General features: G+C 42.7%; 1 protein-coding gene and 1 long non-coding RNA gene across 2 annotated transcripts; one reads left to right on the top strand and one right to left on the bottom strand.

Moving 5' to 3' along the window:
• Nucleotides 1-70: 70 nt before the first annotated feature.
• On the top strand, nt 71-27,983 carry LOC149303945 (solute carrier family 12 member 3-like). The gene is made up of 23 exons (XM_089479644.1): nt 71-146; nt 922-1,017; nt 1,879-2,018; nt 3,605-3,715; nt 5,475-5,586; nt 6,073-6,203; nt 7,202-7,286; nt 7,380-7,543; nt 7,828-7,935; nt 8,895-9,018; nt 9,955-10,056; nt 13,604-13,759; nt 14,842-14,941; nt 15,868-15,979; nt 16,092-16,220; nt 17,201-17,307; nt 17,947-18,029; nt 20,994-21,098; nt 22,030-22,141; nt 23,045-23,131; nt 24,315-24,450; nt 26,483-26,550; nt 27,842-27,983. Exons 1-23 carry the CDS (start codon nt 80-82, stop codon nt 27,981-27,983), a joined length of 2,577 nt encoding a protein of 858 aa, XP_089335770.1. The 5' UTR covers nt 71-79.
• LOC149303946 (uncharacterized) lies at nt 3,295-13,884 on the bottom strand. Its single transcript, XR_016271940.1, has 3 exons — nt 13,804-13,884; nt 9,932-10,092; nt 3,295-3,710 (listed from the first exon to the last, which is right to left on the bottom strand). It is a non-coding gene; the product is annotated as an uncharacterized LOC149303946 (long non-coding RNA).

Here is a 27,983-nt window from a genome sequence, read left to right as displayed (position 1 = left end):
CTAGAAACACCAGGAGTTCTTATATAGGGATGCTCCCAATTCTCAGCTTTGCATTCTTTTGTTTCCAAAGATCCGATGCATGCTGAACATTTGGGGTGTGATCCTTTACCTCCGTTTGCCATGGATAACTGCTCAGGCTGGCATAGGTAAGACAATTTTTCGAAATGCAAAGCTGGGACTAAAATCACCTTTTTAAAAAATGGAATCTTTTTTTTTTTTGGGGGGGGGGGTGAACTTTGCACAAAGGGTATGAACCATCTTTATTCCCAGAAACAGGATCCATTCACACTACACAATTATAGCACTATACAAGTACACTTCATTTAATGAAGTAAATGTGTTCCAGGACATCGCTTCATTAACAGAAAAATTGGTACCTGAAATAGAAATAACAAGGAAAGAATAGGGATACTACCTCAAAGAAGAAGAAGAAGAACAACAACAACAACAACAACAACAGCGGCACACATTTCATTCAAAATTAATGATATGCACATATGAAATGAAATAGCTGGGACAAATAATCTTGCATAGCTAAATATTGTGAACCTCCTGGAGAACCACTTAAAGGCTTCTTTCAAAATACATATCAAGGGATGACTTTTTCTTTCTTTCTTTCTTTGACCAGACTACACTTTTCTCATTGTGTCCATTTTGGTAGCCAAACTTATAGATCTATACTTTTTAACATGCTGGGAACAGCCAGTGAGGCAGGGTTTATCTGCTCTCCCCTTTTCTCTGTTTTGCTGTTCACATACACTCAGCAAGTGATTCTGGAGAGCAAATAGAAAATGTCAGGATGCTTTGGAAGGGGAATGTGGGGCAGTTTTAAAAATTAGCTTCAGAGATCAGGGGTATAGGATAGGAGGACTCCCAGTGAAGCTTTCTCCCGCCCATTTAGTTCTCCCCTTGTTTCCTCAGGGCTCACTTGGTTGATCATTCTAATGTCGTCTGTGGTGACCAGCATCACTGGCCTCTCTATCTCAGCCATCTCCACCAATGGCAAGGTCAAAGCAGGTAAGTGCATTTCCAATGCTCCAGTTTGGCAAGGACGGTCCTGATTGATGCATTGTCCTTCCACTTTTTCAGCTGCTTTTAAAATGCCCCAGTTTCTCTCACCTCTGTCCACTTTCCCCTTTTGTTCTCAGTTTATTTGGGCGAAATCTGTCAGCTGAGGCCAAATCAGGTTGCTTTACCTGGTGCTGGAGGTTCAAAAAATGGGTTTGCCCCCTGTACCTGTTGATTTTCTTTTTTTTAAAAAAAAATAAAAGCTCAACCAGACAAAGACTTAAGTTGTGAGTCATATCACATCTGGTTTTATTCTAAACTGTGAAGTGGGAGGTTTTCTTGTTAAATCTCATGATAGGTATGAACTCACAGGAGAGCCAAGCCACTTTCTCTCAGCCTCAGTCTCCCCCTTTGGTCTACAATATGGGCATAACAGCACTGACTGACTTTGTAGGGCTGTGGTAATATTTCTATGAATACCTCCCATTAAACACGATCTTAGCCTTAGTATTTGTAGAGACTAGTTTCTGAGGGTTTAGTACACATCACACATCTCAGCAATCCTTTACCACAGCCCATGTTTTTATCCTGTTAAAGTTCTACTTTTTATCCTCATATGGCAAAGTCCTAACTGGGAAGAAGACACTTCTAATACACACGTTCACAGACACACTGAAATGGATTGTGTTCTGTGGACGCTTATGCTAGAAATTTCTTATTCTCACAATCTCAGAAGTCCTGCTTTATGTATTCACAGCAAGTTGTACCCAGAGCAATGAAATGCAAGTTGTTGTCTAGTATGTCAAAAAATACTCTGCCCAGAGTTAAGTCACTTATCTGTGACTGACATCTGAATGGTCTCTCTTGCAGGGGGTACCTACTTCCTCATCTCCCGCAGCTTGGGTCCAGAGCTTGGTGGCTCCATTGGCCTGCTCTTCTCCTTCGCCAATGCTGTTGCCGTGGCTATGCACGTGGTGGGCTTCTCAGAGACAGTCAAGGACCTCCTGGTGGTACGTGCGATGCAGCCTGATCCCATTTTGTTTTTGACCTGCATGTCTCAGCCTCTTTAGCTGTTCTTCTGGTCCCAACAAGATCTACAGAAATGGTCTGGTGACTGTTGAGCCAGATGCTCAGAGCCTGGAGAAATTGTGGAGGTTTGGACCACAGTTCCCAGAATTGCTCAGGAAGTACAGTTCAAAACAGTAATATTTCTAAGCTCTATCACAGATTAAAATTGCAAGCTAGTACTATGAACTTAAACAAGAGCAAAAATTGGTTTTATTTGTCATAAGCTTTCATGGAGTTCAGCTCATTTCATCAGATGGATCTGTTTTGGCTATAACAGTTTGATAATGGCCCTGTCTGTGCAGATCAAAAGACCCATTTCCCTCCATTCTAGCATCCTATTCAGATGATGCATGGCCCAAATCCCAGTTGAGGTGTGAACAGTCTGGATGACATCTGGCACATTCAGCACCAGAATCAGGGCATAACACCCTTAACATAAATTTTAAAAACTTACCTCTTACCTCTTACTCCAGGACCTTTCCATTCCATGGGTGGCTATCTGCATGCGTGTCTCCTGAGCCACCTGGCATGTCCACTGCTGTCAACCAGTTTGCTCTGAGTTCAGAACATGTGATAATCTCTGGGCACCTCACTGTGATTTCAGAAGGGGGAGACCTGCAATAGCAGGGGATGCAGTAGGTGGTTCAGCAGGACATGCATGCAGACAGCCACCCAGGAGCAAGAACAGAGGACCAGGTAACAGTGGGATGTTGGGGCAGCTCCAGAGCAAGGAAAATCCAGGTTGGAGTATCCTGGTCAGTGCAGACAAGCCCAGAGCTACTTACCTCTCCATTCTGAAATACTGGAAAAATACAATCGGCCCTTCTAATACACTGATTTTTTTATACATGGATTCAAGCATACAGTGGTACCCCGGGATACGAATGCGCCGCCTTACGAAATTTCCGGGTTACGAAAAAAATCTACTTAAAAAAACTGTTCCGCGTTACGAATGTTTTTTCGGGTTACGGAAAAACTTTTGGTGCTTTTCGGCGCTATTTCGCACCAAATCGCGGCTTTTCCCCATTAGCGCCTATGGCTTTTCGGCTTGCGAAAGCCTTTCGGGTTACGAAAGCGGCGGCGGAACGAATTATTTTCGTAACCCGGGGTACCACTGTACATGGTTTGAAAATGTTCCAAAAAGGTATACATTTCAAATATCAAACCTTGCTTTTCCATTTTTTATAAGGGACACTATTTTGCTATGTCATTATATTTAATGGTACCTGAGCATACAGCAGATAACAAGGGTTCACTGTACTGATACCTTTACATCTTTCTATCTTATGTTGTAATGTTGTGCCTGTCTGTTCTGATAATATTGGTGTCATTAATGAGTTCAATGGAGCACATTCCCAGTACATGTGGTTAAGACTGCATTGCTTGTATAAGGCAAGGTAGCATTTCCCCCCACTTCTGTAACTGCTGGGCAACAAGGCCAAAAACACACAACACTACAAGGAAGGCAAGCTAGGGGATCAAAACTATCTCTGAGACCTTTCTCACTTCCGCTATTATATTTCAACAGGAAACAGATTCAATCATGACTGATCCAAAGAACGATATCCGTATTGTAGGTGTGATCACCATCACTGTTTTGCTTGGCATTGCTTTGGCTGGCATGGAATGGGAGGCTAAGGTAAGAGAAGAAAAATGACAATCAGATTTTAGCCATGTGCCAAGGATGGAGTAAAATGCAGTGGTTAGAGTTAAAGTCAGGGGTATCTGGTAATCTTGGGTTGCAATAATATTTGGGTCTTTTTAAAGCTCACCTCTGAATAAGAAACAAAATTCTACTTCCTATGGCTTGCCAGTAAAAAATTCTTGTCAGGCCTTCTTCTAGGCTGTTAACAGCAGTCTGGCCTGCATACAATCATTACGTGAATTTCATGGTTTGTGGCATAAACATTACTGCTTGGAGATTTTAACTGACCGAGCTGCTGCTAATAGTCCAGTAGCAGGACCTGGTTAGCAACGCTAGTGTTTGCTGAAAGCTAAGAAAAAAGAAATGATTATACATAGGAAGTTCAATTGTAAAGAGTCAACCCATTGGTCCATTTTGCTTACTCTGATTGGCAATTGCTCTCCGTGATCTTTTTCGGAGATGAATCTTGCCCTGCCCACCTACTGATCTTTCTTGAAGCTTTGACCTTCTTCAGGCAATGCAGTTGTTCTGTCATTGAGCTTTGGCCCTCTCTCATGGCTTTGAATGAGACTATGGCGGGTTACAAACCGCCATTTTGTACGTATTTACTACGTATTAGGGTTAGGAAGGGGCGGTGCTTCCGCACCCCCCTAACCCTAGTACGTAGTGAATACATACAATATGGCGGTGGCTGTTCCACATGGCCGTCGCCATATTGACGTAGCGGACGCTTTGCGTCCGCACGTCACGCGTCACTTATGACGTCGCGAGTGCACCATTGGCGCCTCGCAGCGTCATAACTGCGCCGCAGGAAGAAGCTCCATTTTGGAGTTTCTTTTTTGCTCCGCGCGGGAGTCGCGCGGTTTGGCTGCTGCGGCTCCCTCACAGAGCAAACAGCAGCGCCGGTCTATAATGCACCTTCAAAAGATAAACTGGATACTCTCCAACATTTGACAGATGAAAACTGGGACATGTGTGGCCAAGCAACATCAGAATGTGGTCAAAAGTTTTAAATGAGGAAAAATGCACTGGCCAGGACAGGCTGCAGCAGTTTGATTTTGCTTAAGCCTGCTGTGAAGGGCAAGATTCTGCCCTCTCTTCTCCTCTCCTCTCCCCACTGCTAAGTTAAAGCCTTATTGCATGAGAAAACAAAGTGGAAACAGAGCCGACGGCTTTCTCCATGCCTTACTGCATGTTGTAGTGCTTCAGTTCTCTTTCTGTGTGAGATGGTGGTAAAAGTGCATCTTTTGTCTAGTTGGAAAAATCTGTTTAACAAAAGACATGCTTTTACAGCTGTCTCCCACGAGAAGAGAACTGAAGCATTAAATTGTCATATAAGAAGACACAGAGAAAGACGCTACTCTCTGGCTCCATTTCCACTTTGGTTTTTTTTAATGTGATAAAGCTCTTACTTGAGTGCCAACTTTTGCACTGTCAGATAAATTTGCAGCAACTGAGGTAAGCAGAGGATAAAGGGAGAAAGTGGGATAAGGAGAGAGACACTGGGATATTTTAAATGTAGTTGAAAAAGTGGGTCAGCAGAGGATTACTCAGGATTGTCCTTGTCAAATCAGGAAAGGTGGAGGTTATGACCATTGTACATTTACAATGTGGCTACCTGGATATTTGGGCAGTGAAAACTGGGATGAGGCAGGGTTGCCTTCCAGTTAAGTCAAGGATACAGCTGCTTGGAAGGATGGCTCCATCACTTTTCTTTCTTCTCATTCACTTTTTGCCTTCTTTCTTTTTCCAGGCTCAGGTTGTGTTCTTCTTCGTCATCATGATCTCCTTCATCAACTATTTCATCGGGACTTTTATCCCTGCCTCACCAGAGAGGATGGCCAAAGGCTACTTCAGCTACCGTAGTAAGAGAACCTATATCTTCCCATACAGATGCAGCCATCAGGGTCTGTCTAGGAAAGTTTGTGACTCTCTGCTAGGATGCATACTTTGTTTGCAAAAGCTTCCAGGTTCAAACCGTAGTATCTCCAGGTAGAGCTGTGAAAGGCCCCTAACCAATATGTCAAAGAACTGCTGCTATTAAGAATAGACCAGCCTTTTCCTAACCTGTTGCCCTACATGTGTATTAGTGTACAACTCCCACTATCCACTTCAACCATAGCTAATGATAGGAGTTGCAGTGCCACATATCTGAAAAACAGATAGGGATGTTTGATGTAGACAACTTGATTAATTAAAGGTTGTTGCTGGGGACCAGGTTGGTTGGAGGATTTTGGAAAATGTAGTCCCAAAAAGTCATTTCCCCATGCTCTGGTATACAGAGGTTTCTTTTTCTTCACTGTGTTCAGATACATCACTAGGCTGTTGTATTTCCCTTTTCTTTTCCACAGGTGATATCTTCTTAGAGAACATTGTACCTGAATGGCGAGGTGAAGACGGAAGCTTCTTCGGCATGTTCTCCATTTTCTTCCCATCGGCAACAGGGATCTTGGCTGGTGCCAATATCTCAGGAGATCTGAAGGTGGGTGATTGGGACTGCCAATACTAATATATGAAATGTGACACAATGTCATCTCATTCTTAGTCCCAGGCAGTGAAATCTCTTAGGTCAGACCCCTTCCCTCCAATGCATAGCAGAGTTCCACACCCAGTTTCCTGAACTTGCTGCCCTACTATCTTAGTTATGCTGGATACACATTGGCAATGCATCCAACATAACTAAGATAGTGGGACAGTAAATTCAGGAAACTGGGCATGGAATGCTGCTGACTGCATACCCTGCAACTGCCCTGATTTAGCTGGGAAAGTCCAGATTAATCCTCTGTTGTCCCACTTTTTTCAGATGCCTTCAAAATACACTGTCCTCCTCCACTTTCCGCTTTTGTCCTCAGCTTACTTCATTGCAGGTATTCAGTCTGGTCTATCAGAGAGCTTTGGTGCCTCCTCAAACTACAGATCCCAGGATTTTTAAGGATAGAGTCATGGCAATTAAAATGGTATTGAACTGCTTTATTTCTGCAGTGTGGATATACCCTAAAACAAATGAAAACAGTCAAAAAATCTGCACCAGTGGTTACTTTAGCAAAAGCGTTTGATAAAAAGCTATTTTAAAAAAAAGCTGCCATGAGAATGATGCCAGTGACAGTACCCACGAGGCTTCCAAGGGGAGGGCATTGGACAGCAGAGGAACCCTCTTCCATGATTGCTCTCAGTGGCCAGGGTGACCAGACATCCCCCTTTTCCAGGACATGTCCTACATTTCAACCTTCTGTCCAGGACGAATTCCAAAATGGCCTCCATTTTAAGCATGACTAAGAAGCATGAATTTATCTATATATGAGTATTTTTTGCTTTTATTTGGCAATGTCTTCCTTTTTTTCTTTAATGTTCTACACTTTTCCAGTGCCTTGTCCTCCTTTGCAGTTACCCTGTCAGTGGGTGAGATGCAAAGGGGACCTCTCCAATCCTTGAGCAAGGATATATGGCTATAATCTGACTTTCTCTTTCCATTCTTTGCAGGACCCAGCAGTGGCAATCCCCCAGGGGACTCTAATGGCCATCTTCCTGACCACCCTGACATACCTGGCTATTGCTGCCACCATTGGTAAATAGTCAGCAATTTACCACAGGGGGTCCTTAAGGCCATATCAGGTGCTTTGCCCTAAAAAGTAGCCTTTTTTCCCTTTTCTTTCCCTAGGTGCTTGCGTGATCCGTGATGCCACTGGCAGCATGAACGACACTCTGGGTGCTGGCAACTTCACTGGCGGGGACTGTGTTGGCCTGGGCTGTGGTTATGGGTGGAACTTCACTGAATGCACCTTGGCTGGGACCTGTGAATATGGGCTTGCCAATGATTACCAGGTAGGAAAAGCCAGGATCCTTTTTCGGCAGGTTTTTTTGGATAAGACATACAGTGTGAAACAAGGTGGTGCAATTAATAGCAGCATTATGTGAGCCTCCTTGTTTGTTTTTATCTTGTTTACTTTGTTTATCACTTTAAATATCCTGTTTTAATTATCTTTATCCCCTTGCTGATGTACTTATGGAACAAAAATTTTGAGGCCAGTTTTTTTACTGTGAACTTAAAAGCATCTGAGGTTGAGGCTCTTTCCCTGCTAAAGTTTTATCTCCTTTCATGTCCCTAGACCATGAGTATGGTGTCGGCGCTCAGCCCTCTCATCACAGCTGGGATCTTTGCTGCCACCCTCTCTTCGGCGTTGGCGTGTCTCGTCTCTGCCCCCAAAGTCTTCCAGGTACGTTGAGGGAAGAGCTTAAAGAGGAGAACAGAGATGTGGGCTACATCTACATTGCGGAATTAATGCAGTTTGACACTGCTTTAACTGCCATGGCTCAATGCTTTGGAATTCTGGGATTTGTGATTTCGTTAGATATTTAGTCTTCTCTGCCCAAGAGCTCTGGTGCTACAACAAGCTACAAATTCCAGGGCTCCATAGCATGGAGCCATGACAGTTAAAGTAGTATTAAATTGCATTTATCCTGCAGTATAGCAACAGCTGTGGGCACAATTCTGGCCATTCCATTCCACAGTTTCAATCAGCAAAAAACTACAGTTCCCAGCCTTTCCCCTGTAGTCCCCTCTGCCAAATTTAGCTACACACCTGGGTGAACCCCAGCTCTAGTCCAACAATAGTCTAGCCTACTTTTTCAGCCCAACCAAGAACATGTGGCAGAACACAACAATGAGGTGCCAAGCAGGTGAAAATGAGGATTCTGGAATCCTGCAATGAACCAAATTGGTGAAAAGTAGATTATATGAAGGACTATCTTGTCAGTCTGTCCAGAATCTACTGCCTGGACGGTATTCCATTGCTGTGAGAGGAGCACAAAGAGCTAGCTTTGTCAACTTCAAGCTGATTTTTATCAAAGCAGATTAAAAGCCCTCATCCTCTGATCTCCGGTGGTTTTTTTATAAAGGAAACTAGATAAAAAGCCCCCATCCTCTGATCTCCAATGCTTTTCATAAAGGAAACAGATAAAAAGCCCTCATCCTCTGACCTCTTGGGATGTGGAGTAACAGCTGATTTGGAAGTGGGACAGTGCCAAGCCATGCCTCTGTTCCACTGTAACCATCATGCACAGAAAGACAACAATCCAGGTTCACAGGGCCTAAGATTAAGCTTGGCTGTTCCTCTGGATAGCCCTCTTATCTTCCCTTTCACATTTGTGTAACTTGTCCTGTTCATTCTTACAGTGCTTGTGTCAGGACAACCTCTATCCCCTCATTGGCTTCTTTGCCAAGGGATACGGAAAGAACCAGGAGCCACTGAGAGCCTATGCTCTGACCTTCATCCTGGCAATTGCCTTCATCCTCATTGGTAAGCGAGGTCTTCTTTCCTACTTATTATCCCTGTAAACCTTAATTCCTCAGAAGAGAATGGGAAGTTTGGATGCCCTAACTTTCCATTCTCTTGTGAGGACAACTCCAAAGGACAACTCCAGTTTGATATAGTGATTAGAGTATTGGACTGGGAGACCCAGGTTCAAATCCCCACTGATATGTGAAATTTGCTAAGTGACTTTGAACCTTCTCTCTCTCAACCTGGCTTACCTCACAAGGACATTGTAGAGATAAAGGCATAGAAGAGAAAAGTTATGTTGACTATCAAACTGTCTTATATGGCAGAATGGAATCTCCCCCTCCCCATTTGTCATAGATTGGTACCATATTTTTACCCTGTCATCAACATCATCATCATCATCATCATCACCACCACCTGAATATAATAAAATCCTGGAAATGTAGCCAGTGGGCTCACAGTCTGGCACCACTCTGCAGACCACTACTTTGAGTAGCACTGATCTACACTTCCTTGAAATCACGGGATGAAATGTGGGATGTAAATTTAACAAAACAAGTGTTTTAAATCATCTGGCTTTAAGATTCAATACGCTTTTAGTCTTTTAGAAATTATTCCTATTATTTTAAATGGTTGTAGACTGATTTTATCGTATGCCACCCTGAGATCCTTGGATGCAGGGTGAGATATAAACATTTTCATGAGTAAATAAAGTAATAAACAAGCTTATCTGAAGGGATCCAAATGTATTAACTGGAGGAAAAGATTATATACCATGAAACTGTTAAACAAGATGTTACAGGTAGTTGAAAAGAAATGGGCATAGATGTGAAATCAGTATCACTGAGCACTAGTTACTTGAATGGTTCACATTAGTGAACACCTCCTTCGATCCCTCTTCTTTGCTGTAATACGGTGCCTCTTTGCTTACCTTCCTCTTTGTTGCCTCCACAGCTGAGCTGAACACCATTGCACCCATCATCTCCAATTTCTTTTTGTGCTCTTATGCCCTGATCAACTTCAGCTGCTTCCATGCCACCGTCACGAAATCCCCAGGTAAGGCAGTGGTGGTGGTGGGAAATGAGAACAATGCTGTAGAGGTGGGATGCAGGAAAAAACATGCACAGATGCTGAGGTGGCGCAGTTTCACAGAATCATAGAATCATGGAGTTGGAAGAGACCACAAGAGCCATCTAGTTCAACCCCCTGCCATGAAGAAATATACAACTAAAGCACAACCGAAGATGCCCAGCCATCCTCAGTTTAAAGATCCTTGGAGGCAATCTGTTCACTGTTGAACAGCCCTTAACAGTGCATGAGTGGTGTCAGTTGACTTGTGCTGAACCGTAAGAGTTTGTGTTAACTTGTTAGCTGCCCCGATTGTTCTCAGAGGGGCGGGATACAAATAAATTTTTTATTATTATTATTATTATTATTATTATTATTATTATTATTATTATTATGTTTGGTAAGCCTAGAGATTATTGGAGTTTTATGTATTCTTGGGACTGCACCAGCCTAGGGAGGTTGGGATGAGCAGAGTAAGGAGTAAGGAGGCGCCACGGATTGCCATGTGTAGCATGAAAAGAAAGGGAAAAGGAGCTATAAAACATCACTCAGTCTATAAAAAATAATATAAAAAGTATATATATATATAAAATCAAATAACATAGACAATCCATAAAGTATACAGTAAAAAGAACCAAAGTACTGTGGGGAGACCTCCAGTCTCTTGAAATGCACCAATCTTTTTAAAGGCCAAATATGAACTGAGTCTCACATGGTATAAGGGTCCATCAGAAGACAAAAAAATAGGGAAAAAATTGATAGGGAAGAATAAAGTCTGTTGGTTTCTGTCAATGACAGTCCACCACTATCTTTTGCCAAACACATTGCGATAACAAGTCTTCATGAGTAGCTGGAATTTTTTTTTAGAATTTTCTTAAGACAAATGAATCAATCAATATAAAGAGTAGTCCACAGTTATTCTGCTTTACTGAGGGTTGGGAGAGTGGATTCTCCTTTGAAGGCTTTTAAACACAGGTTGGATGAGAATCGTTCATGAGTGCTGTACTTGTGTATTTCTCCATGGCAAGGGGTTGGATTAGATGGGCCTCTAAAGTTGCTATTATTCTAAGTAGGCATAGTGGTATCTCCATATCTCGAGGTCAGATAAGATCTGGAAGCTTTCAAATGGGGTTCTTGCATGCGTTGTTGTTGCTGTGTGCATTCAAGTCATTTCTGACTTAAGGCAGCCATACACTGAACCTTTCACAGCATTTTCTTGGCAAGATTTGTTCTGAGGAAGTTTGCCGTTGCCTTCCTCTGAGGCTGATTTTGATTTGCCCAATGTCATCCAGACTGAATCTGCACTGCAGAATTAATACAGTTTGACACCGGTTTAACTGCCATAGTTTAGTGCTGTGAAATTCCAGAATGTGTGGTTTGTGAGATATTTAGCCTTCTCTGTCAGACAACTCTGGTACCACAACAAATTAGAATCCCATAACATGGAGCCATGGCAGTTAAAGTGGTGTCAAATTTCATTATTTCTACAGTACAGATTGAGCTCCAGTGAGGTTTCCATTGCTGAGCATGGCTGATTTGAGCTCTGGTCCAAAATTCTAGTCCAACACTCAAATCACTAGAACATTCTGGCTCTAGCAGGGGATATGTTCAATTTAGTTTCCTCTGGACTAACCACCTAGAAATGCTGGGAGCAAGAAAAGCAGAAACCTTTGATCCTCCATTTTTAAAATGCTTCAGGTTATCTCTAAGCTTTGATGGAACTGGCCCTATCTTGAGCAAAGCTGCTGGTTCCCTTGTCAGTGAAAATCCAAGAGAAACTAAATTTTTAAAGTTATATAGTTGTTTTGGTAGGATAATATTAAAACCTGCTCTCTACCATCAAGGTACCTGGGTGCTTTACAAAGCAACTGAGGGCAGGTCCCTGATTGTGTAGGTTTACATAAAAGAGACTACAAAGGAAGGGGTTTGGTGGCAAGAGTAAACAGTCAAAGTAAACAGATGAAGAATTTGCAATTCTTTCAATTACACATCCACTGCAACGATCAAAGGTTTTGATAATGAATTCGTCTGGAAAGTTGAGATGTCGGTTGGATGAGCAGGAAAGCATTGTTCTCTGAGAAGATCTGAAAGAGATTAAATTGAGTAGAATAGACTGGCTTTGAAGCTGCACAGCAGACTGGATTGATTAGGTTCAGACTTGTGGAAGGACTGCTAAAACCAGCTTGAAAACTGGTTAGGTTTCATCAAAAGGATAGAATCCAGTTCCAACTGTGTTTTCCTTCTTTGCACCATCCTGTCTGCTTTCAGAAGCCAGGTTGCCATTGTGTTTTGAATATGCCACTCTCCCTTCTTGTTGTGTGGCTCCAAGTTGTTTCTATTTTACGGAGTTGATCCTGAATTGTGGCAACCCTGTCATAGGGTTTTCCTGGCAAGATTTTTTAATTGTGTGTATTCTATTTTTAAGCACATGTTCTGTGTTAATATTTTAATAGTTTAATTCCATTTTAATTGTCACTTTTGTAAATTTTTAATTGTTCTGTTTTTAGACTGTAAGCTGCGTTGAGTCCCAATTTTGGGGGGAAGGTGAAATACAAATAATAATAACAATAACAATAATGTCAGAAAGGGTTTGCCATTATTTTCTTCTGAGACTGAGACAGTGTGATTTGATCAAGATCTCCCAGAGTCTTAGTCCAACATTGAAACCACTACACTACTCTAGCTCCCTCTCCCTACTCCTTGAAGATATCAGAGTGGAAGATGGAAAGATCTTGGCATCAAGACTTGATAGAAACTGAACCATTGTAGGGGTGAGGTCTATGGACTGCAAGGCCTAGTCTGCCACATATAGCCAGATGGTAGGAGGCCAAGGCAATAGAATGGACAGTGTCGTTTCATGTTGTTTCAGACTTGGGATAGGGTAGGAAAAATGAGACACAGCTTTAAATGCCCCCCGCCCCAGGTCCACACTCCTTGCAAAACAGAAAACCAGCCAAGTAGTCCAAGAACTAGGATTTAATCCTTCTTCCAACTGTTCCTATTCTGTCTGTTCAATAGAAACTTCTACCACTTAACCAACCTATTAATTTTACCACTTAACCAACCTATTCGCAGTTAACATACTATTTTCATTTTTCTGCAAAAAGTCAACTAAAGGCTTCCAAACTTTCAAAAATGTCACCAAAGGTTTTTCCCTGATGAGAGCTGATAACAAATCCATCTCAGCTAAATCAGACATTTTTAACAGCCCTCTTTTGCTGGAATCTCAGTATTTTTCTATTTCAGTGCATACAGCAACCTTGCTGCTGCAACCATATATCACAGTAATCTTCCATGATTCTTCTCTTTCTGGTCATCCATCAGTCCCACTAAGAACAATTCTGGTCTCAGTTGAATGTTAATCTTCAGAATCTATTATGCCATGTGTTTAAGTCCAAAATGATAGTTGCAGGATCTCTGTGCATAGAGGTAGTTATGTTAGGTTAATGATGGGATAAACAAGGGCTAGTTCTGGGCACTGTGTGTATTGGGGTACCTTCAACTCACACAATGTTCTCTCTACACATTCCACCAGGCTGGCGGCCTTCCTTCCGCTACTTCAGTAAGTGGACAGCCCTCTTTGGTGCCATCATCTCTGTGGTCATCATGTTCCTGCTAGCTTGGTGGTCAGCCCTCATTGTTGTTGGAATCATCATTGTGAGCTTGGCGTATGTCACCTACAAAAAACCTGGTGAGTGTGCCTGGGGTTAAATTTGAGAAGCAAATGATACCTACTGTGTTTAGGGGAGAGTAGAAGGGTAGGTTGGAGAGAAAGTGACCAGAATCCACAGCCTCTTCCCGTTTAGTGAGTGACTTGTGACAACCTTGATCTACCTCCAGTGCCCTCAAGACATGTCACACTAGAGATCCCATGATCTTCAGCCAGCATGATTTTCTGGGGAGCCCAGATATGCCATTGCCAAACTGAGTTGTCACCCATCCATCCTGCAACATAAATTAATTGATTAAACTTGATATAGAGATGTGGGAGGGTTACTGTTCTCTAATGGAGACTGATTGGAAGAGGGAGCCAAGGCCAGAAGATTCACAAAGAGATATAACAGAGAACCTCTTTTTTCTGGGCTCCAGATATTTAGTGAATGCACTGCCAAGCGTAACAGGAAGATGTGTAAGAACCTTAAGTTTGGTACTTTGCTAGCAAAAGGCTCTCAGTTCAAATGCAGTCTGTCAGCCACAGTTAGAAGGTTCAGGTAGCAGGCAAGGGGAAAACCAACATTTGCCATCTCAAAGAGCTGCTACCAGTGAGAGTGGACAATATTAGGTTAGAGCAGAGATGAGCAAATAGACAGTGGCAGGACCCACTTTTCACACATGTACACCACCCCACAGGGATGCCCCAACATCAAAAATAAAGCTAAGTCACTTCTGGTTTAGGTTCATTTCTAGCTAATTTTCAACCTTTTCCTGTCCATTTTGAAGGGGCTTTGAGGGTACAAAGCTTAAATGCTGCATTTTGGTGTGGCTTTTGCAGCACATTTTTGCATAAACAAAATTTCAAAACTCCCTTTGAAGCCTAGGAGCTTTAGGGTATGTTTAGGGGACTGGCAGAAATGTCACTGGGCAGCACACATTCCCTGTCTCTGGCCTAGATGGGCAAATTTGTTGTCCCACTATGAGACAGATTTCTGTATTGTAAAATGGGAGTGGAGCAATTTTTCCAGATTCTCAGAGTCATTATTTTTTGATAAGCATTAAAGAGGCGGAAGGAAGAAATAAGCTGAATTGGTTTCTGATTTTTTTCTCCCTCCAAAGAGGTGAACTGGGGCTCCTCAGTGCAAGCTGGTTCCTACCAAATGGCCCTCTCACAAGCTATGAACCTGAGTGATGTGGAATACCATGTGAAGAACTTCCGGTGAGTTGGATGTCATAATCATTTATTGAATGGAGGGTGGAAGATTTCAGGGCCAGACTTTCTTGCCCCTCTTTGTCTTCTTTGGGTGATAAGGACTGGGGAGATACAACACCATTGTGTGTGGAAGTCCCACTGGCCTAAATTCAGTTGTTAATCCCATCTGGACCCAATGAATCAATGAGATTTTCAAATGTGTTGACCTACTTTCCCATTGAAAGAGTTTACTCCAGTTAAGACTAGGAATTGGACATAGGCTACTATGTTCACTGCACTTATTCCTGAGTAAGTATATTTAGGGAGGCAGACTGAAATGCAAACTGATTTTTGACTAGAGAGCCAGCATGGTGTAGTTGTTTGACTCTGGAGACCAGGGTTTGAATTCCTGCTCAGCCCTGGAAACCCAGTGGGTAACCTTGGGCATGTCACACTCTCTCAGCCTCAGAGGAAGGCAAACACAAACTCCATCTGAACAAATCTTGCCAAGAAAATCATGTGATAGGTTTACCTTAGGGTTGTTATAAGTCAGAAATAAAGGCATAGAACAATAAAAAAATCCTAGTTTCTCAGGGGACAAGGAACAAGGGGTGCATATTGATGGTTTTAATGTCAATTAAACATGTAATTTACATAACCATACAGGGCTGGGCATGAACAAATAGATCAGGTGATGGGCTTGATATCTAAGGCATGGTGTTGCAGTATCACAAGCTGGGGGTTATTTTTAAATTTTCTTTAAAATTTGAGTTGTGGGGCCACACGCAGGCCATGGGCCACACATCATTCACACCTGCACTAAAGACTCACCCAGCTGTTGCCCATTAATCCAGTGATGTTTTAGTCTTCTTCTAAGGCTGAGAGAGTATGACTGACGCATTGGTGTTTGTCTATGTGAACCAGCCTGACTTACAGACCTTCCCTCTTCACAGGCCTCAATGCCTGGTGCTCTCAGGCCCACCCAGCTTCCGTCCAGCTTTGGTGGATTTTGCTGCTGCCTTCACTAAGGCTGTGAGCCTCATGATATGTGGCAACGTGGCAGAGGTGGGTGTCTGTGGCCACAATGGGCTTTGTGGGGTTAGCAAAAAAGAGACGGGGAGGATCGGAGGGTGTCTGGAATGGTGTGCTTTTAACAGATCCCCTTTCCCATTGTTAGCTGCATGATTCCTCCTGTGCTGAGAACTATGACGAACAACTCAAGTGGCTCACGGAGCGCAAGATCCGCTCATTCTACAATTTCATCACCATAGGAGAATTAAGATCTGGAGCCCGGAGCCTCATGCAGGTATTGTCTGTAGACAGGGGCATCACTCAGGGGTGCAAGGGGTTCAGACCACATTAGGCGACACTTCAGAGGGGGTATCACCCAGTGCACTGGTGGGAAGGGGCAGTTTCTGACTCTGGCAACTTTGCTGGCCATGTAGAAAAAAATGAATCTCCTTACTCTGACGCCTGGCCAGCAGCTCCACCAGTCCCAGAAAAGGCTGTTAAAGAGAGGAGGGTGTATGTTTAAAAATTATCTGCACCAGTTGTCAAAGATACTAGGTACTCCACTGTCTGTAGAGGCAACTGTAGCTTTTGGTTGATTAGCGGGACATGGCCAGTTTGCCCTCTGATTGTTGCAAGAGATAAGAGATTTCGGGGTGCACAGACCAAGATGCACAGCAGAGCCTTGAAAAATTACTTTTTGGACTACAACTCCCAAGAATCCACAAGCCAATTAAGCACTGTATGCCAGAAAAGTACTTTGCTCAAGCCCACATCTATACACACATTTATACCTTTGACACCTATGGCTCAGCTCAGAACCTGTTCAGATTAAAGAGGATGTCTTGCTGAACCTCTGACCCAAGATGGTGGCATGAGCATTAATGGTTTCTGATTCTGGGAACTGCTTGAGCCTGCCAGCCACTCACATGCCAGCCTTTCTTGGTTGTTATCTCATTTCTGACCTTGTGGGCTACAAGAAACATAATCTTCCAAGGGTAAAGGCAACCTGGAAGAATCATAGCTTTCTCTGGAAGTTCTCTACTCTAATTCACAATGGAGATTAATGCCCTGGTTGCACTCTGTATGTCCTAAGAAGGGGGCTGTTGCTTAGTGAGTTGATGTCAGACTGTACATATGAGCAGCCAGATTCAGTCCCTAGTATTTTGCCAGGAGCTGCTGCATGTGCATATATGTATGTGCCTTCAAGTCAAGTGTCAACATATGGTGGCCCCACTTTTTCCACTACCAGCTAACAGCAGACTCTCTCCCCCACAGGTCTCTGGTCTGGGTCGCCTCAGGCCCAACACGGTGATCTTAGGTTACAAGCAGAATTGGCAAACAGACTCCCCACAAAAGCTGGAGGACTATGTGGGCATAATACAGTAAGGACTACATGTTGTGCTAAGTTGTGACGGGAAGGGGGGGGATGAGGGGGGAATGGTGGAAAACAAGATTGACCTAAGATGCTTTCGTATATGTGAACTCTAATAATAATGGCTGGTGGGATGTATGTGCCAGAATACTCTGTGTTGTGTGCCTTCAAGTAGTTTCTGACATTTGGCAACCTTAAGGTGACCCTATCACAGGGTTTTCTTGGCAAGATTTGTTCAGAGAGGGTGTTGCCATTGCCTTCCTCTGAAGCTGAGAGAGTATGGCTTGCCCCAGATCACCCAGTGGGTTTCCATGGCTGAGCAGGGATTTGAACCCTAGTCTCCAAAGCCATAGTCCAACGCTCAAACTATAACTCTGTACTTGCTGTCTCCAAAATTCCACACCAAATTACAAATACCATGTAAAATGGAGCCATGGCAGTTAAAGGGATACCAAAGTGCTATAATTGTGCAGTGCGAATATACTCTAGCTGAACGATACCCTGCACGAGCTCAAAATGGCAAGCTCTAATTACTCTATGAAATCAGAAAAGAGCAACTGTGCCAAACATGTGATACAGAAGATTTTTAAGTGCTTAGGTGGACATTAAGTCTTGACAGCTCTCCCTTTCTCTCCCAATCCCTTTCCAGTGACTGTTTTGACTTGAGTGTCGGAGTATGCGTGCTTCGGATGCGTGATGGATTGGATGTTTCTCGGACAGTGAAGGCCCAAGGTATATCCAGAAACTAGGCTGTGAGCAGGAACCTGCAAAGCTGGAATTTAAGACTCTGTCTACTCCTCTTACATGAAGAGAGATTGCACTAGGGACAGAAACATTTTTGCTGGATACATGGGTCTTGATGAATGGGTGCAATTTCATACCTACTCCTTGTGAGAAAAAGCACACTTTACATTTGTGATGCTTATCTAAAATGTACACAAAAACAGAATGCATTCGTTGAAATCCCAGTAATAGAAATGCACATAATGGGAGGAGGAATATTCAATGACTCACCTTAGTCAGTGGAGAAGATTGCATTAATTAGGCCAGTGGTGTGCATGAACGCACACATTAGAAAAATATGTAGAAATTTGTGCACATTTCCCTGCAGGTGGAAGACATAAAGTCTTGCAAACATGAATGGGAGAGAAATGAAGGAGGGACTCTGAGAAACCCAGCAAAATTGAACTCGAGAAACATTCATGACCAGAATCCTGTATCGGCTATGTTCATGGCAAAAATTTTAAAGTAGCAGTCATGAATATGAAACAGTCCTGATTTTGATACTGCTATTATCATAACTCCATCTGCCATCCTACTTTACTAGGCATCAGCCGCATAGGGAGGAGGAGGTCTATTCCACCTGTGATCAGAGCATGGGTGAATGACATTTCTGCCACACTGCAGAATTAATGCAATTTGACACGGCTTTAACTGTCATGGCTCCATCCTATGAGATTCTGGGATTTTTAGTTTGTTGTGGCACCAGAGCTCTCTGACAAGGCTAAATATCTCACAAAACTGCAAATTCCATAGCATTGAGCCAGGACAGTTAAAGCAGTTTCAAACTGCACGAATTCTGCAGTGCAGATGCAGCCTAAGTAGCTGATGCTGAATTCTGGCCCACATCTTTAACAAGCATTCACAATGCCTTGGACTGCAGGGGCTAAGGGTTTCAGGGAGATGTTATTTGGGTAGAGATTATTGGTTTTGTTTTTAACATACAGTCTTGACTAACCCTCTCCTCTTCTCTCTTCTGACAGTGAACATGGGTTTTGAAGACCCAGAAGGAGCAATGGGACGGGAGAGGCAGAGACGTAAGTTGGAGGCATCAATGTGTGGTCTAGCATAATGTCATGCCCCATGTACCCCACTTATGAGCACTGGGAAGATTTAGGGGCTTGCCTGGAATTCCATTTCCTTAGAAGGAAGACGCTGAATGTTTCTGTGATAATTTTTTTATTTCATATTCACCTAGAGGCTGAGCCTTAAATTGAGGACTAACAGCATTAATACCCAAATACAGTGGTTCTAAAGCTGCTTTGGACTACAGGTCCCCAAATCCCTGAAAATTATCTATACCGTTTGGAACTGAAGTTCCAAACACCTGGGGAATCCCAGGTTGCGAATAGATTCTTGTTTCCTATTAGATGATTTGGGAAACCCACAGTCCCCCAGGATTTCCTGGATTAAGTACTCACATTACTCCACATATTAGACTTTGTTCCAACACAAAATGGAACTATGAAATCTCTTTTAATAGTGTATCGTATTGTTTTTATTTGTTGCTTTTTGACAGATAGGCCTTTTTAATTGCTTTTAATTCTGTTGATAGTTTAATTACATTTTAACTTTTTGTATCTTTTTGAGCTTTGATCTGTATGTTATAATTTTTGTAAGCTGCCTCAGCTCCAAGGGCTAGGAAAAAGGTGCCACCAGCTCCATAGCACAAAAAATAATGCAACATGGATAATGCTGCATTACTCAGTGATACCTCACTGATTCCTCGGTCCTAGTTTGCACTGGCATGGGGCAATCCAGAGTATCCTGGCCCTGGAGTTGCTCCAAACCTCCCTTGTTGCAAAGGCCCTCCATTCCAACAGCAAGCAGTTGATCGCATGCACTTCTCACTGAGTGGCCTGGTGCGTCTGCCACCACTGCAAGTTGCTTCGCTCTGAGAGCAGAATGAGGTGCCCAGCATTGATCTTAGAATAAGTGACTGGCAGCAGTGGTGGACACGCTGGGCAACTCGGTGAGATGTGTTTCCAACAGCCAGCTGGCATCAGAACGGACAGCTCTCAATCTTCCAGAAAGATCTGGAGCAACTGAGCATTTTTAAAAATCTGCAGTAAGAGGGGTATACCCTGGTTCTGGTGCTGAACGAGTCGGCCATTGTCTGGTCTGTTTGCACCAGAACAAGGGCTTGGGTCATGTGTCATCCAGTTTCCCCTGGAAAGGCTGGAGAAAAGCTGGTTTGTTTGGCCCATGCAGACAGGGGCCTAGATTCTTGGACAGAAAATCTAAATCATCAGCAGTTCAAAACTCCAATTCAGTAACATTAGGTAGACTATGAAACTGAGATAATAATAGATTAGTTCTGTTTTTCTTCCAAACATATTCCATGGAGGTAGAGATATTCCCTTCCAGAATGGTCCAGAGTTGGTGGCCATAGCATGAGACATGTCTGCCCGCCAGTTACACTTTGGCCATCCTAGCTCCCATTACAAGCATCAGCAAAATGTTATTGGCTGATAAAGACCTAGGTTTTTGTAAAGTATTGCCTTCAAGCAGCTGCCATACTGATAGGGTTCTTAATACCAATTATGGAAGAGATCCTGGATCTCTCTGCTATCAGAGGTACAGAGCACTGAGAGGCTTCTGAAAGGTCATTAAGACTAACCACCTTGTAATAAGAAACATGGCTCAACAGGATGAGTTAAAGATGAACTCAGGTGGACATTCAATGCCATTAATTACTTATTTAATTTATAGCCCACTTTTGTCTTAATAAGGAACCCAAGGTGGTCCATAATATTTAAGCAGCCTAAAGGCTTTCTGTCCAAATCCTTAGTGATTTGAATAGCAGTGTTCTAAGTTTAGAGCTAAGGAGCTTCCAAAATGAGGATGGAAGGAAGGCATGACAGTGATATCATGAGAATGCTACGTGGACTCACTGCATAAACTTCTTGCCTGCAGGTGAAACTTTAAAAGTGATTGGTGCAGATTCGCACTTGGAGACCTATTTCCAAGGCAATCAGAAGAAGAAAAACATTGACATCTACTGGCTCTTTGATGATGGTGGTATGTATCTTTCTATTCTTAACTGAATTTGGTGTCCTCTAGAGCAGGGGTTCCCAACATTTTTGTCTCACAGAGCCCTTTTTAGAATCATTTTCTATGGCGGAGCCCCTAAGAGGCCTACCCTATGTCTTACAAGTTAATGGTGTTTAAAAATAGTGTTAAGGGGTGGGGAGGGTTAGGGTTAGGTGGAAGTGCACACAGAGCCCTAAGGGATTCTCGGAGCACAGGTTGGGAACCACCACTCCAGAGGATGGGAGGCTTTGTATCCTGTTTTTGAGGAGGTGAGGGTTTAAAGAGCGCAAGAGAAACAAAATGCCAGCATTAGGAAAAGACTACAATGAGATGTGGCTATCACTTCTCTTACCAAATTGAAAAAACATGGGTGCTGTTGGTGGAAATGAGGCTGTGACACAGAAAAGAGAAGGGCACTCATTCTCTCCTCATCACTAGTTGCACCCTTTATTGCCTGGCAATAGATCATTACCTAAATGGCACTGACTAGACTATTTGGAAAAAAGGATCCACCCCACTCCAATAATGTTCCCATACTACATCATATATGGATATATGTTTTTGTGGCTCTCAGTGCCTAGCAATTCCTCCCATATGCCCCCACAATGTCATCTAAAGGGCATGGAGTAATTTTTCCACCCCCAGTTGTTTTATATCCAGACAGGTCTTTATTCCCATAGGAAATAACCTGGAAATTGACCTCCCTATCATTTCCTGCTTTAAAAAGTACCTCTTCTGGACCTAAAAGAGGCAAGGCATGGTCAGGCGCATGGCGAAATAACATGGCAAAGTTGTCTTAGTTGTCTTGCAAGTTTTGGGGAGGAAAAAAATTGGGGCTGGGGAAGAGTACCTAAGGTGTTCACCTCTGCCATATGGTTTTGCAGCCAGCCCCACTGACTTCTTTCACTTGTTCCCACAGGGCTGACCCTTCTCATTCCCTACCTCCTCACCCGGCGAAAACGCTGGAGCCGCTGCAAAGTTCGGGTCTTCATCAGCAGCCAGATCACCAATGCTGAAGAGCACAGAGAAGAGTAAGCATCAAATCAGAACTGGGGTCTACCTTTAAAAACAAGACAGTATAGCCCCATCAAAATTTCTTTAAAATATTAATTCATCATGTATAAACAGGGTCTAAATACCAGTCTGATCTTGGCAGCTAAGCAGTTAGACCTGGTTAGTACTTGAACGGGAGACCACCAGCTACTATAGGCTATATTTCAGAAGAAGGAACTGGCAAAACCACCTCTGAGTATTCCTTACCTAAGAAAATGCTATGATATTTGTGGGGTCACCATAAGTGAACAGGCATAGGCACACATCAGAAACAATATATAAACACACACACATACAAGTTATGCAGAAGGAAGAATTTTGGTAGATCCAGACTTTCATACCATCACCTTAGAGGTGTATGAAAAGCTGCACCTGTCAAAATTCCTTCTCTTGCACCAGTTATGAAAATTACAGGAACTGTTGTGTCTGAAGCAAATAGTTTTCTAATGGTTCACAGATGTGTGGGAGTTGCATGTTATTAGATTGCATGCCTGATAATTCCTGGCCAGTATAGCCAATGGTCAGGAATGTTGCAAATTCCAGTCCAGCAACATCTGGGTTGTATCCATGCTACACAGGTAACGGACTTGGATGCCATTTTTACTGGCAATGGAATCGGGGAGGGGGGGAATGGGGTTGTAGTTTCATTAAGTACTTAGAATTCTCTGTCAGGGAGCTTGAGTCTGTATTTCAATGGACTGGGCTCTCTTCAGAGAATTCTAAGCCCCTTGTCAAACTACAATTCCCAGGATTCCATAGGATGGAGCCATGGCAGTGAAAATGGTATCAAACTGTGTTGTGCAGGACTGCACAATTCTAGTCCCCGACCTAATCTCAAGCAAGTTTTTTCATTCCATCCAATCTCTCTTTTACTCCCTTAGGATCCAGTCTTTATTGAACAAATTCCGCTTGGGCTTCAATGAGGTTGTGGTACTGCCCGAAATCATGTGGAGGCCTGAGGAAACGAGGTTAGTATCGATGGTTTCATCTCATCTCCTGTTTTCTGAAATTCTTTCTCCCCCCAAAATGCCATAAGTTGTAGGCCAAACAATTGCCATTTCCCCTTCAGCCTACAGCAGAGTTGGGCAACTGTGAGAGGTTAGGTGGGTCACATTAACCCTGCTGGAGATCTTGGAGGAATGCACCCTCCTTGCAAAAAGATAGCCGCCAAATAACCTCTACTATTTTGGACTTCAACACCCAGAAGCCTTTGCCAGCATGGCCAATTATGAGGAAATCTGGGAGATGGTCAAAAACATTTGGAGGGCCAGATGTTGAGAACCACTATTCTAGAGGACACGGTAGTGATGTATTCAAGTCTTTTACTCCAAGCCTCAAGTGTTTACGTTTAAATCTCAAGTTGAGTCTCAAGTCCTTGCAAGATACTTTCAAGTCTCAAGTCGTGTCTCAAGTCTGGGACCCAACTTATCACAGTAAAAAAGGAGACAGGATGCATTTCTTGGAGATCAGCAAATGCATTAGGCAATGGGCTTGAGGAAAAGTGTAGAGGTCTGCTTGGCAGTCTGTCCCTGTTGCACATCATAGGTATCTTCTAAAACTTTTCAAAAGCTTTAGAAGGATCCTTCCATTTCAGGCCCATTGCCTCATGCATTTGATGTTTTTAAACAAACATGCCCTGTGCTCAAGTCTTACCTGCTGCTTGAATTGAATAACGCCTGTAAGTCAGTTGCTAAAAATATACAAGTCACAAGTCAAGTCAGTGCATCATTTATTGCCGAGTTGAGTCCAAGTCAAGTCACTGAGTCTGAATTGAGTCCAAGTCAACTGACTACATCACTGGGACATAAGAACCATTTTCACCATATTGAAGGTGGGTGGGCCATTTTTGGCCCAGGAAAGACCTGGTTTCAAAACAGGTTAATCTTACCAAAGGTTGGGACTTAGCTAAAAACAGTGAGTTATTCTGATATGGCAAAAATGTCCCCCAAATATGTTAAAGGACATCTTGCAGCAAATATGTTTTTAAAACACTAGGGACCCTGGGGTTTACAGAAATGGTCCTGACGGCTATATTTTGCCCACTTCTGGCCTCCAGCTTATCTGACTGAGTTCTTTGCCATATCACCCTGTGCTGCTCTACTCTGACTTATCACTTTTTGTGTGACTTCTTCCTCCCTCTTTTTGTGGCAGTCGCAAAGAATTTGAGGACCTCATTGCTCCGTATCGCCTGAACGAGGGACAGAAGGGCCTGGATGAGGTGGAAGGGATGAAAAGGGAAGCGCCGTGGAAAGTCACAGATGAAGACCTCAGAATCTACAAGAAAAAGGTGAGGCTTTTGTGTAGGCCACTTCCATTACTGTGTGTCGGGACAGGACAATTTTATTCCCCCAAAAGAATAGGCTTTTGCTAACTTCTGTGGTTCATCAGCTTCTTGAAATGTTGAACATTTATTGTGACATTGGAGTTGGCCATTAAGGGTAGGATTACTCAGTCTCAGACCAGCAAACACACACCTGAACTGGGAAGAAAGGAAAAATCTAGGCTCTTTCATTGCCTGCTTCTTCAGGGACCTTAAAGAGAAGACAATATTTTTCTCCATGTTCGCTGCATCCACATTACAGAAATAATCTAGTCTGATACCTCTTTCGCTTCCGTGGCTTGATGCTATGGGATTCTGGAAATTGTAGTTCGTTGTGGCACCAGAGCTGACAGATAGAGAAGCCTAAATGTCTCACAGAACTACAATTTCCAGAATTTCATAGTATTGAGCCATGGCAGTTAAAGTGGTGTCAACCTGGATTATTTCTGCAGTGCGGATGCAGCAAATTTGAGCTGGCAACTCTACCAGAGGATGGAGCTCGAATAGAAATGGTAGGTTGTTGTGAATGCTGCTGGGCTTAAATTGCTTTTTATAAAGTTATTACAGTCAGCCCTCTATATCCACAGAATCCTTATCCATGGACTCCACTATTCTTAGCTTGAAAATTTTCAAAAAATATATAAATTCCTGACAGCAAACTTTGATTTTACCATTTTATATAAGGGGCACCATTTTACTGTGTCATTGTTTTTAATGGGACCTGAACATCCAGATTGTGGCATCCATGGGGGATCCTAGCTCCAAATCCCAGCAGATGCCAAGGGCCCACTCTAGTTGCCATTACTTTTATCAGGATTGACATTTTTTAAAAAGCCCTCCCAATTTTTTTTATAACTTAAATGGTTTTTGTGTTGATTTAAACCAGTTTTTTTGCATTAATGTGTAGGATGACACCAATATAAGACTGAATCAGAAAATTAAGTAGCTAAATGCAGTTCAGATGTTATGGCCAGTAGCTTAAATAATAATTGTTCTCTAAAAATGTTCTATTAAAGCAAGTTGTTTTAGTTGAACTTATGTTAATTGAAGTATGTATTTCTGAATGACATTTCTTGCACTATAAAATCAAGTGATCAAAAAGCAGTTGACAGTGGATACTGGTCTAACAATGAACAACTGCCAGTAAACTGTTCCAAGTTAAAATGTTTACTTCAAATTTGAACAGTCATTGTTGTTCCAGTAACAGGGTTGGAAAATAGCAACAATAGCCAAGTTTTAAATAAAATATATGCAGGATCCATTAAAAATAACACACAAGGTATTTTTTAAAAGTCATTTTGTTTAGACCAGACAACCCTGTGTTTTATCGCATTAAGAGAGTAATAACCCATTGTGTTGCTTACTGCTTTTTTGCTGCTTTAAAAAAAGTTTTGCTATTATGTGCCTTCAAGGGAATGCTGACTTACAGGAAACCTTTAAGATTTATTAATTGGTTTGCCATAGCCTTCCTTTGAATCCAGCTTATAGCACCTGAAATTCCTTGGTAGTTCTTCCAAATCCTAACCAGGACTGACCCTGCTTAGCTTCCAAGGTCAGACAAGATGTGGAGCATTCAAGGATTTTTGCCTTTATCAACCACACACCTTTGTTAAGAATTATTATTATTATTATTATTATTATTATTATTATTATTAAAAATGCCACATGCTTATAAGAGAATGGAACAAGGCTTGGGGGGGAATCCATCAACTTGCTTAGAATGCCTTTTACAAATATATTCTAAAGGGAATAACAAAAAGCTAGTGGTTTCAGCTCAGTGACTTCATTGCCACCAGTTAACATTATTTTTTGAAATGTACCTTGGGTACGATGTTTAAGAGGGATAACTTATTATAGGTAACTACATTATTTACAAGTACTTAGTTCTCTCCAAGCATTGTCTGAGAGTTAAGGAGTGCGCAGTAGTGGGCAAAAGGGAAAGGAATGAACATCCATTTCACAAATCTCTCCTCCTTGTTTTCTGAAATGGCCTTTTCAGTCTGAACAGCACATGCGTCTCCATGAGATCCTGCAAGATCACTCCCGAAATGCAGCCCTCATTGTCATGTAAGTCACTCCCCTTTCCTATTTTATGAACTTAAGTATTCTAGGATAGTGTTCATCCTTACATAGCAACACACATTCTTCATCCTCTTTGAAACAAGTCTTATGCCAAGATGGATGGGACCTTAATTAAGGTTACAGCTGTGGCCCAATACAAGAAACATATGCACGCCTTCAAGTTCCCTCTTGACTTTTGGTGACCCCATCAATTTCACAGGGTTTTCTAAAACAAGAAATATTCAGAGGTGGTTTTATCAGTTCCTTCCTCTGAAAGGAAGCCTACACCACCTCAGATTCATTGGCCATCTCCCATCCAAATACTAACCAAGAATGACCCTACTTAGCTTCCAAGATCAAATGGGATCTGGTGTTCAGGCCTACAGGAAACATACCCTCAGCACTTGGACTTGCTGTAGCACTTGCAGGCCTGCTGGCAACCTTCCTCACAAGCCAGATTTGGCCTGCATCTGGCAATTGCTGGTCCCTATTATTCTGAAGATGTATGGGTGCAGTATATTATTATTAACCTTTATTTATAAAGCGCTGTAAATTTACACAGCGCTGTACATATAATCTTTATAATTAGACGGTTCCCTGCCCTCAGGCTTACAATCTAAAAAGACACGACACAAAAGGAGAATGGAGTGGTGGTGGGGAAGGGGATCAGGTCCAGCAGTTCTTCTCAACCTCCGAGGCCTGGACCAAGGCAGGTGGACTGGAGGGAGGACTTGGCTTCTTGGAGCTAGCCTGCCTTCCTCTTCCTCAAGATGGTGGATGAAGGGAAGGCTTGTCTTCTTCCAGGCAGGCCTGGTGGAGCTTACCTTCTGTTGCATGAGAGGCAAATTCATACACATAATATTTTTTTAGATTGTAAGTTCAAGAAAGTATAATCAGCACTCAGTGAAGATGCTGAGAGCTGCAGTCAAACAATAGTATGCTGCGTAATTCCCAACCATCCTGTGTAAACTGCAGCTTTTCGCATGCACAGAATTCAACACCAGATGCAAAATTTAACAGCCACAAGAATTTGTACAAAAAAACCGTTTGAATAGTTTTCTTGTAGTCTTTGGTGGTCCCCCTTTCAAGTACTAACTAGGGCTGCCCCTGCTTAGCTTTCAACAGATGTTTGTTGTTGTTAACTGCCTTCGAGTCGACCCCGATTCATATCAACCCTGTGGATGAGACAACAGATGTAGCCCTACTTAAAGTGCTTTTGGGGTTCTGTAGATGTCAGTGCCTCTATAATCTTTGAAAGCATTTTCATCTCCCTTGCCTGCTTACCTTGGTTCCCTAGGAGCCTACCTGTGGTCCGGAAAGGGGCTTGTCCAAGTGCCCTCTACATGGCCTGGCTTGAAACTGTCTCCAAGGGCCTGCATCCACCCATCGCCTTCATCCGGGGTAACCAAGAGGATGCTCTCACCTTCTACTGTCAGTAG

This window comes from Sceloporus occidentalis, unplaced genomic scaffold (assembly GCF_023333645.1).
Source record: "Sceloporus occidentalis isolate IW3139 unplaced genomic scaffold, rSceOcc1.0.p SCAF_14, whole genome shotgun sequence".
Classification (NCBI taxonomy): Eukaryota; Metazoa; Chordata; class Lepidosauria; order Squamata; family Phrynosomatidae; genus Sceloporus; species Sceloporus occidentalis.
Note: the sequence above shows the minus strand (reverse complement) of the source record. Positions and strands in the feature narration are given on the sequence as shown.

Coding starts and splice junctions, on each gene's coding strand:
- LOC149303945 (XM_089479644.1), top strand. CDS start 80: ATGCTGAACATTTGGGGTGTGATCCTTTACCTCCGTTTGCCATGGATA. Junction 6,204..7,201: donor ATATCTCAGGAGATCTGAAG/GTGGGTGATTGG, acceptor CATTCTTTGCAG/GACCCAGCAGTGGCAATCCC. Junction 26,551..27,841: donor AATGCAGCCCTCATTGTCAT/GTAAGTCACTCC, acceptor TTGGTTCCCTAG/GAGCCTACCTGTGGTCCGGA.